Genomic DNA, 11,160 nt, shown 5'->3' with positions numbered 1-11,160 from the left:
AGGGAGGGTCATCATTGACCAGCTTCCAAGATAGTCTTGTTTATTTTATTTCAAAAAATTAAAAGTCTTCCTTTTACCTAGTATCTCCAACTGTTCCTTGTTTCTTTGCTTTGAATTGTCTCTGAAGCTGTGATCATATTGCTTTTGCAACACTCAGAAAACCTATTTCTTGCAAGAAGAAGAAAGACAAAGCAGGTACACACATTTCTTCTCTTCCTTGAAGGTACCTCCTCATCTACTTGCTATTTAGTTTCCTCTCTGCAATCATGGATGCTTTGCCTACACTCATCATACAAATAGTGAAGATTTCATTTGCTCCTCTTAAGCGCCGTGTTGATTATCTTGTTCACCATAAAAGGAGTGTTGAAAATCTTAAACACCAAGTTGAAAATTTAGAGTTGAGGAGAGATGTTGTGGAAAGATTAGTGGAGGCTGCGCGTAGGAGGGGAGAAGAAATCACTGGTGAAGTGCAATTATGGTTACAAGAAGTAGATGAGATTGAAGCAGTCGTGAAGAGATTGGATATTGGAGTTTTGGAGAACAAGAGATGTTTCAAGGGATGGTGTCCTGATTTAATCTCGCGTTATTCACTAGGTAAAGAAGCAAAGAAGAAGATGGTTGATGTTGATGGCCTACTAACAAGAGGGAATTTCACTCATGTATCAACTCCCCGCCGTTGTCCAAGCTTTTCGTCCTTGCCCACAGAAGAATTTGAGGCTTTGGAATCCACAAAATCAGCTATGGATCAGGTCATTGAGGCATTAAAACATGAGAGAATCAACATAATTGGGGTATACGGGATGGGAGGTGTTGGTAAGACGACTCTTGTGGAAAAAGTGGGAAAGCAGGCTAAGAAAGAAAAGCTCTATGATACGATTGTAAAGGTGACAGTGTCTCAAAACCAAGACTTGAAAAGGATCCAAGGTGAACTTGCTGAAAAATTAGGCATGGAACTTAGAGAAGAGAGTGTAGATCTAAGAGCGGGTAGGCTGTTGGATAGATTGAAGGAAGAGAAGAAGATGCTCATAATCTTGGACGATCTTTGGGATAGATTGGACTTAACTCAGGTAGGAATCCCCTCTGGAGGCAGCCAAAAGGGCTATCAAATCATAATAACAACCCGGAGAATAGATGTATGTCGCATGATGGATAGCCAGAAAATCATCGAAGTCCGAGTTTTATCCGAAAAAGATTCATGGAATCTGTTCAGAGTGAAAGCAGGTGATGTTGTTGACACTGATGAATTGCAAAGTTTGGCAAGGGAAGTGGCTAAAGAATGCCAGGGTTTACCGTTAGCAATTATCACAGTTGCAAGGGCACTAAAAGGCAAGGGCTCATCGGTTTGGGCTAACGCACTACGAGAATTAAAGGCTTCTTCTCCACAAAACATACATGGTGTGGGTAAAGAGGTGTACTCTCACCTTGAACTGAGTTACAACAACATAGAAAGTGATGAAGCAAAGTTGTGCTTCTTATTTTGTTCTGTATTTCCAGAAGATCATAACATTGAAGTAGGAATATTGATGAGCTACATGATGGGGGAGAGGGTTTTCAAGGATGTCAACAATTTTGGGGAAGCACGAGATAGAATACATACATTGGTTGACAAACTTGTGGATTCTTGCTTGCTAGAAGGTGACGAAGACGGTCGTATAAAAATGCATGATGTTGTTAGAGATGTGGCCATATCCATCGCATCAAGAAAAGAGCATGGTTTTCTAGTTAAAGCTGGTGTACAATTGAAACAGTGGCCTGAGAACTTGGACGAATGTAAGAGGCTTTCACTTATGGGAACTTCAATTAGTATGCTTCCTGAGCCACCGATTCTCCCACATCTCTTAACCTTATTACTACAAGGAAGCAATGGTTTGAAAGAAATCCCACATAATCTCATAGAAGGAATGAAAGCCCTTGTTGTCTTGGATATAAGTAATACCAAAATTTCATCATTGCCTCCATCACTAGCATACTTATCAAACCTCAGGACATTATGCTTAGATGAATGCAAGCGGTTAAATAATATATCCCAGCTTGGAGGGTTGGAGAAACTTGAAGTACTTAGCCTAAGAGAAACTAGGATTACAGAATTGCCCATAGAAATAGGGCAATTGTCCAATCTGAAGGTTTTGGACTTGACAAGGAGTGATGCTCTTACAATGGTAGCACCAAATGTCATATCGAGGTTGTCTAAATTAGAAGAACTGTACATGGGATATAGCTTTAATATGTGGGAGGTAAGAGGTAGCAGCGGAGATGGAAGTAAAGCTAGCTTTGATGAAGTGGCGTCTTTGGCTTGCTTAACTGCTCTACACATTCATGTTAGAGACGTCAATTGTTTGTTTCTAGAAGTCCCTGGCCCTTGGGAGAAACTAAAGAAATTTCACATCTGTGTGTGGGAGGAAAACTACTCGTTTACTGACTATGATAAGTGTACATCTATTATGTTAGTGTCATACCCTGTATCTAAGTGGGTTAAGTTGTTATTAGAAAGAAGCGAGGAAATTGACTTGATGAAGGTTTGTGAGGGTGTCACCAATATTCTAAACCTTCTAGATGATGAAAATGATGAAGGTGGTGGTTTCAACAGCTTGAGGCGCCTCAATCTCTATCGTTGCGACAAAGTGGAACTTTTCATCAATACGATGGAAGAATCTCATTGGGTTACACTGAAAGCATTTGGAAGACTGCAACAATTGGACCTCATTGGCTTGGAGAAATTAAAGAAAATCTGTCATGGCCCGCTTCCTATTAGATTCTTTGGGAGCCTGCTAAAGTTGAACATTGGCCAGTGTAGGAAATTAAAAAATATCATGGCATATGATCTCCTTCAAGGATTGCAAAGCTTGGAGAAACTCTACGTAGAAGATTGTGAAGAGTTGGAGGAGGTATTTCACTATGAAGAGGGCATAAGAGAAAAGGGCCATGCTATTCCTACACCACCTATCTCTACATTGGAAGAAATTGAATTAGAAAATCTGCCCAAATTGACGAGTTTATGGAAGGGGGACATACCACCAACTGGAACTCTCCAGAACCTAAAGAAGTTGTCTCTGTATGGATCTGAGAGTTTGCGATGCCTCTTCTCCCCTTTTCTTGCACAAAATCTCCAACAATTGGAGACACTTGATATTCGTCGCTGCTCAAAAATAGAGAAAATAATCTCAGATGACGAGGTGATGGCGGCAAATATGAGACATAATTTCTCCTCCAAATCTTTGTTGCCACCTTTAACCTTCCAAAACCTACGAACTCTAACCATTCATTCTTGCCACAAGTTTAAGAATCTCCTCTCATGGAACATAGCACGAGCCCTCCAACACCTAGAAGATCTCGAAATAGCTGGGTGTGATGGAATAGAGGAGATAATAAGTGCAGAGGAAGATGAAGAATTGGGGATGGTAGATAAAGAGAGCTTGCTTCCTCAATTAATGAGTATAAGTCTAACTGCCCTCCCAAAGCTTACGAGTCTCTGCTATCACCACAGTAGAAGAGGAGGAGGGTCCCATGTATATCTTGATTTCCCTTCCTTGCTATATATTAATGTACTCCGTTGCCAGAAGTTGAAGAGGCTTCCTGTAGGGCCCCAAAATGCACCTAAACTAGAAATGATTTGTGGACAGAAAACATGGTTTGAAGGGTTGGAGTGGGAGAACGAAAGCGTCATATCACACCTCCTGCCTCTTTTTAGGCCTCATTGACTATATTATCATTAGTATGAAGTAAGTTTCCTTTCCTTTCTAACATCTATTTCAGAAAAGCTGGGTTATTTGCCTTCTGCATTTCCTTTCCATTCGCTTATGCATTTCCTTTTTTTCTTTTTCCTGTGGTTAAGATACATCATCCATGTTTTGTTCCAAGTTACTATGACAGTATGACTGGGATGCGCAGTCCTTTTACATGTTAGCACAAACAATAACTCCACAATTCTAGCATGTTTATTATTCTTCTTGTATATTTTCATGGTTTTGGTTGTTTTTATGCATTGTGCTAACACAAGTAACAGAGTATTACACAATTCATTCTCTATGAAAATTAGTCATTGGCAATCGCAAGACTTCCAACATTTTTTACTGTAGCAAGTTTCAAGTAAATCATAATAAATGTGGTGTTTCACTGAAGTACCACAATTTTACATGTTTGTTTTCACGTTTCTAAGAAGCTTGACAGTTGGAGCAGTTTACATTTGGATCCGATTGTACTTTGCAATAGGGCATGCACATTTATGACATGAGTGGGCATCGCGCATTCATGTCATGCCTCCAACATGTTTTTTATCCTAACTTGGGTAAGTTTTCTTTCAATCCCTTATTTAAAGCCAGATTATGCTTCTCCTATGCATATTTTTCTATTTGACCTGATGGGAGACATTCAAAGATCCAAAGTTGTGATGAATAAAGCTTCCCACCCAAAACCTGTGTTCATCGCCGCCTTTTAGTTTTCGTCTATAGCTTCTCACATTCTTAAAGTGGAAAATGCTTGGCTACAAGGTAACTTGAAAACTAAGCACATTCCATTGTTTTTTTAATAAAGATAACGATGGATTATATTACTAATAAAATGAAAAAAACTTAACACCAATCCTGAACAAAAAGGATATGATGTATTTTCCACTAAACAATATCGTAATATGCATCAACCACACAAACCATCAAGATCCACCAAACATAAACTGCTTTAACTGTCAAGCTTCTCGTAAAAATAACATCAAACACTTAAGGTAGTGCTTCAAAAATAGAAATTCACTTCAAGATGAAACACCAAATTTCTTTTTAGCTTTGGAATGGAAAACAACATCGAGTGTCATTTCTAGTAAGATAAAAGCCAAAGTGCTTCCAAAATTGTTAGTTTCACTGCTATATTTGAGATTAATTATGGTTACCCTGGCTGGGAACTTCCTAACAGCTACAAACCGCTTGAAAAAGAAAACCTCACCAAAGTGAGCATAAAAATTCTATGAGTTTATTCCTACATGAAACATTACCAAAATTTAATATTTTTTCTCCACATAGAACTAATGTTGATTGGCTTTCCTTTGCATTGATGGCCGAATTATTCATCCATTTTGCTTTGGTCATGGCTGCGTTGCAGTTCGTCCTTTCTTCCATTGTCATCATTATAGCATATTGCTTCCTTTCAACCTTCATGAGAGTCATCTTTCATGAAGTCTAGAAATGAATAGGATAAGTAAAACAAAAATAGTCTCTAACCTTAGGTCTTGGAAATCTTGGAAAAAATATGAGGAGTCCCTCTGAGTCACGGTACACCATCCCCTCTGTCTTTTTCTTCCCTTCTGTTCTCTCCTCCCCGCTTCTACTATTCCACATGGTTTTAAATTTCCAACAAAACGGACATGAAACAACCTAATTGTTTCTGTTTCCATCCTCATTGAAATGAAATCTCAATGGATTCGTCCCACTTCATTATTTCGGTTGTAATTTCGATCCGAATTTGTCCGAAATTCGAACAAAATGGTCGAAACAACAAAAAAATGGAAACATGTTTCGATTTACAGCGTATAAAGCTGTTTTTCTCAAAACAAAAAAATCGTGTCCTAATCTATTGTAAATAAATAAATAAAAGAACATGCTCCGAGGCCATGTTTTTTAACCTTTGATTTGTTGCATTTATAGAAAAGTTGTCATTCCGATGTAAATGGTACACATAGTGGTGCCAATACAAATTGCAAAGGTAGACAAATATCTAACAATTTTTATCTATGTCAACATGCCTTGTGAGTTCATCCTAGTTGAATCGAAGTTGTTCCACATTTCATTTCATTGTGAAGAGTCTCGGGAATTTCAAATTTGAAAATCTAAGCATCATTTAAATGATGAATCACTGGCCATGCACAGAAAGGGAAAATGTTTTTTTTTTCTTTTCGTAAGCCATTTTTTTAATGGTTTTTTCGTAAGCCATTTTAATTTGCAATTTACTTTAGGGAAGTGATATATCCGCCCCTTTTGAGTACTTGGGACACCTAGCAGCAGTGTACGTGGCAATCAGCCCCATTGAATCCTTCTGACGTGAAGTACATCAGCCCCTCTGCAGTCATTGATACACTGCTGCTGGGTGTCCCAAGTAATCAAAAGGGGCTGGTATATCACTTCCCTTATTTTATTTTATTAATTTAGGTAATGATATTTGGTAGGCAACATCAATGGACTACACAATGAAGTATCTTAAGCATGGGATATCATATCGGCATGGTACTGATACCCCCTACTAACTCTATGTGGTATTGACATAGAGTGGGGGTCCTTAGAGGGATGACGGGTCATTGTACTTTATTATACTTCATACTTTATACTTCTCTATTGACTTTATTGTTCTAGATATGTGCGACAACGTATGTCACTAAATGTTTGATGTGATTAAGCCATTATGGACGGGCTTTCTTTCTTATGTTATGGTTTCTAAGTATGCATTTGTCTTTATTCTAGAATTTCCCAAAGTTTCATCTTAAAATTTCATCATTTGAATATGTTTCCACACGTTTCCGTGATTTTACAAGATTTCCACCAGAATTTTCAACCGAAACCAAAATGCTTCCTTTTCCATGCCAACCGAAACTGAAATTTAAAACCTTGTTATTCCACCTCCCTCGTCTTCATTCATACATCCTCTATTCATTCCCTTCTTCCCTTCTCACATCCCACATTCTCCGCCTTTCATCATTCCACTTGGGTTTATAGTTCGTTCCCTCTTTCCCCCCTTTTACCCGTTCCGGTTTAGTTTATAAACCATTCATTCTTTTCCTCTTTTCACCCTTCCCGGTTGGGTTTATAAATCTTTCTTTCTTTTCTTTCTTTTACCCTTCCTGGTTGGGTTGATCAACCGTTCCCATTTTCGCCTTGTCTTTTCTTCCCCCTTGATCTTCATTCCCTCTTTTCTTCTTGATCTTAATCTTCTCTGAATCTTTTTTCTTTGAAAGATCCATAACCTCTTTTAATGAACAGAACTTTTTTCAACTCTTTATGTTCGTGTTTCCGTGCTTCATTCTTGTTTTTTTCTGGCTCGCATAGGTAGAACAGGCATGCCTTTTTTAACCTTCTCTGAATCTTGATCTTCCTTTCTTTTCAAGATCTTGATCTTTTTAATTTTTATCCTTCTTTCCTTCATCTCTCCTTGTGTTGGTTCTTATAAGCCTCTCTTCTTATATCTTTTACATGTGTCTCTTTCTTGAGGCTATATACATCTAGAAGACCAAGGTCAAGGCTCTGTACACTACCTAGGTGCGGATGCTTCCTACATTTTTATTTTCATTATAGCTTATAAATATTTCTCCTTTGAGACTACCCTAATTCCCCCTTAACCCTATACCTTAAATATATTTCTACCCTTATTCCATTACCCCTTTCTAGATTTTTTATAACCATAGTTAGGGAGTTTATTTTACATATCTAATTTGTTGTTTGACCCGATTAAACATCTGATTATTATTGTCTGGTGAGATGATTTCCCTGATTTATAGTCTATTGTATGGAACTCTCTTGGCTGATTTGATTTCTTTTTTCTTTTTCTTTTTTGAATGATTTGGCTGATTTGATTTCTATTGGCAGGAGAATTTAAAAAGTTTGAATATTTGTGAAAACCTAGCCATCTTTCGATTACTACTTGTTTATTCTTATATGAGAATGTATGGTGCAAATTTTGATAAATCAACCTATGAACACTTGGTTTTCATCGAAGTGATATATTAAAGCTAGAATTGCATCACCTAGGTTGCGTAAGCTAAAACCGTCGAAATTGAGTTTGAACTTTTAAGCTTCGAGCAATTTCTACATCAGCCTTAATTGCTTCATTAGCATATAACTTACTTTGTTTCATTAGTGTTAAGCAAGTAGGGGTAGTTTAGCCATTTTAGTTTTTCTTATGTCCTTTTTAGTCATTAACCTAAGGGTAGATTAGTCATTCTACATGTATGGGCAGCCTATAAAAGGCCATTTTCCTCTCATTTTTGTGATTGGATTTGAAATTTTGAATTGGAATTTGATCTAGATCAGAGATCTAGCTTGTTTTGGAGGGAATTCTCTCTTACAAGAAGAAGAATCCCTGCTACCATTATATCCTGGAATTGTGGAGATTTTTAGGCCAGCTTCTCAGCTTTTTCTCCCAATCCTTCATCATATTTCTTTGTAAATCAAAGATTCTGATTGTGCAACCATGGCCAGGCATCCCTTTGATTGGTTTATGCATAGAATTATTGCAAGAATTTCAGAAATTTGAGTAGATGTGTCACTGACTGTTTGTGAATTGCACTGGTGCTGTATGTTGATTTTCGTGTGATCTATGCCTTGGTTTCATCAAAGTTTCTCTCAAGATATTCAAGGAGACAAGGCAGAGAACTCACCTTTCATTGAATTGTGTGCTGCTACCATGGAACTGGCTTTTCTTTTGGTGAATTGCGTTTGGAGTCCCCCTAATAGCGGGGACAGAACACTGAGAAAAAGCCACCAGAATTTCAGGAAGGGCCACAGAACCAGGAAGTTGAGCAAGAGGATGAGAGACGTCCTGGAACATTAGGGGATAAAGTGGTTCTTGAGATCTTTTGTGTTTTCACTTTTCCTTAGATATTGCTGGTAAGGATAGGTCTTGTCTTTGCTCTCGGTTTGTATCCCTATTCTTATGATAGGGTTAACGTCGTGTTTGCTGATTGTAATACTTTTCGCATTTTAATAAACTGGTAGGGGTCCCCTCCAAACCCCAGCTTACCTATCAAAAAAAAAAAACAATCTGTTTGGAATTCCAGGAACTATATCATGGCCGTGATTTTGTGTGAATCTTCAAGAACTTTCTGCTGCAAGTTCTCATCTGTTAGCATCTGGTAAATTTCTCAAATCCCTGTGGCTTAAACACCATTGAATCATGCTGTGTTTGGGTAGAAATCAATTTCAGAATTCAAACAAGGAAAGAAAATCAGTTCAGACCTGCATTCTGGAATTTGTCCTATACAATTGGACGATTCAATTCATATCTGGAATAACTCGTCCATTTTCATATCTGGGTGCATGATGGATTTTTCCATTATCAATTGGATTGAGACATACCCTCTTTGAATTACTCCTCAGTGAATTCCAGAGATACAAGACTACTTTCTGTCTAGACCAGTTCACTGCTGATCTGGATCCTAATCGTTGTAGATCTGTTTTGGATCTGAAATACCTTAGATCAGGCGAGATTTATTTCCAATGAGAGATAGACCTTAGCACATTTTTGTTTATGTGGTTTGATTCCATATAAATCTGGTTTCTGAGGTAATGTTGTTTGTCTATCTTCATCTGAACTGAATGCCATTGTTTTGAGTATTCTCAAAAGACTGGAAGTCGTAAATTGGATTTACTATATACGGAAACCTGTCACTGTTGGATCTGATCCATCTATTCCATTCAGCTACAGTCACTTGGATTTTTAACTCACAACTGAACGTACGATTGAAGAGGTTTAAAAAAACTTCTACACAACTGGCTTTAAGTATTTAGTACTGGTTGTTGTTGGTGAAATCTATTTTCATTCAGAAATCTTCATCACATCTGGTAGTCCTGATGTTCATTGAACTGATTACAAGTGAATTCAAAGAATTCCATACATTTTGGTAAAGAATTTGAATCGCCTTCAAATTTGACTTTCCGGGTGAATTTGTTACTAGCTAGCTGACAACCAAACCAGCCCTTGTAACCTGCCCTCAAGAGTAGCTTGGTTAGCTATTTGGCCAAAGAACCTTCCCGTGCTATTTAGGATAAACTCTTAAGTGGAATTAAAGGACCTTTCATTTGGGATAGTGATGTAAGACTGGGAAAGAGAGGTAGAGGAAAGAGGAGAATAAGAGAAAAGGAGGACAAGAGAAGAGAAAAATAGATGAGAAAGAGGAGGAAGAAGAAGAAATCTAAGGGAGAGGAAGAGAGGAAATTAGAGGGGAGAATCACAATCAATCTTTATTCATCAAAACTTAAAATCCCTAATACATGAGGCCTATATATAGGCAATTGAAATAAAATTCCATGGAAAATAAAAGCCCTAAAAGTCAACTCAACTCAACTAAGCCTTTGTCCCAAACTAGTTGGGGTCAGATAATGAATCCTTATAGGATTCATTTCATAGAAGAGTGGCAATGTTTACGGCCGGCTGCCAACCTGACGCCTACCCTCCTCCTTTATCCTGGCTTGGGACAGGCTATGAAAGACATAGGAACTAAATGAAAAATAAAATCCCTAAAACTAAAATATGAAAATAAAATCCTAGAAACTAAATAATATGGAAATAAATGCCTAGAAATCCTAATGGGCAAATATGCCTCTTATTAGGCCTGCAATCTGCATCATTCTCTCCCGCTTGAAAAGAACTCTCCCTCAAGTTCTAGCCCACCTGGATCAAATATGTAGACGATCAATTCGAGTAGTAGGAGTCGGAATCTGTCAACTCGAGTAGTAGGAGTTGGAATCTGTCGGAGGCACTCCTGATGTCTAATAAGCATGACAACCGTGAGAATAGTCTGAAATGCAAAAGGAACGAGAGGGGAGAAATCGCCCATGTGGAATCGTAAGAACACAAACCACTCCGGAGAAGTAAATTGGCTAGGAAGATAGCAACGTACTCATCCTAGATCGGCGGGATTGGCTTGACAACAATGGGCAATATCAATCCATGACCATCCTCCAAAAGATCAACACCAATAAACTCATCGATGAGCATCTTATATGGCTCAGTGACGTCAGACTAATAATCCTCCCGATGATCGTCATGTGTACTAAAATCTTTGGTCTCAACCTGCACAATCATCTCGATCGAAGCATCTACTGTAGAATCAATACTGTCACTGTGCTCGTGTAATGATATGGAATCGGCATCCTCAGTGGACTGCTCATGCTCTCTCTGATCTGGCAATGCATCATCAGGCACTGGACTCTCTGACTCTATATCTTCAATCTCTGATTTTATATTTGCCATTATGGACTCTGTAACGAACATAAGCAATGGCTCAACAACTATAATGGTCTCATCCACAATATCAGTTGGTTTATCATGCGGCTCCCCAGTAGTGGTAGCAAATTCCTTCTCCCCTTATTGAGAACTAATAATATCATCAACAGGTGGTAGGGGAGAAGAAGTAGCTAAGTGGCTCTGCAAATCCTCACTGATGCGACACTTTAGACATTTGTTCGC

General features: G+C 38.2%; 1 protein-coding gene across 1 annotated transcript in view; it reads left to right on the top strand.

Moving 5' to 3' along the window:
- The first annotated feature begins 204 nt into the window (after positions 1-204).
- Positions 205-11,160, top strand: part of LOC143887588 (putative disease resistance protein At4g27220) — a 29,529-nt gene continuing 18,573 nt past the window's right edge. The window contains exon 1 of the mRNA XM_077391673.1: positions 205-3,719. Coding sequence (XP_077247788.1) covers positions 267-3,698 — 3,432 coding nt within the window. The 5' untranslated portion in view covers positions 205-266 and the 3' untranslated portion in view covers positions 3,699-3,719. The remainder of the gene's footprint in view (positions 3,720-11,160) is intronic.

The sequence above is a fragment of the Tasmannia lanceolata genome, unplaced genomic scaffold (genome assembly GCF_043159265.1).
Source record: "Tasmannia lanceolata isolate RefF3 unplaced genomic scaffold, GAP_Taslan_0.1 ptg000012l, whole genome shotgun sequence".
NCBI lineage: Eukaryota > Viridiplantae > Streptophyta > Magnoliopsida > Canellales > Winteraceae > Tasmannia > Tasmannia lanceolata.
The sequence above is the reverse complement of the archived record's forward strand: the minus strand, read 5'-3'. Positions and strand labels throughout refer to the sequence as shown.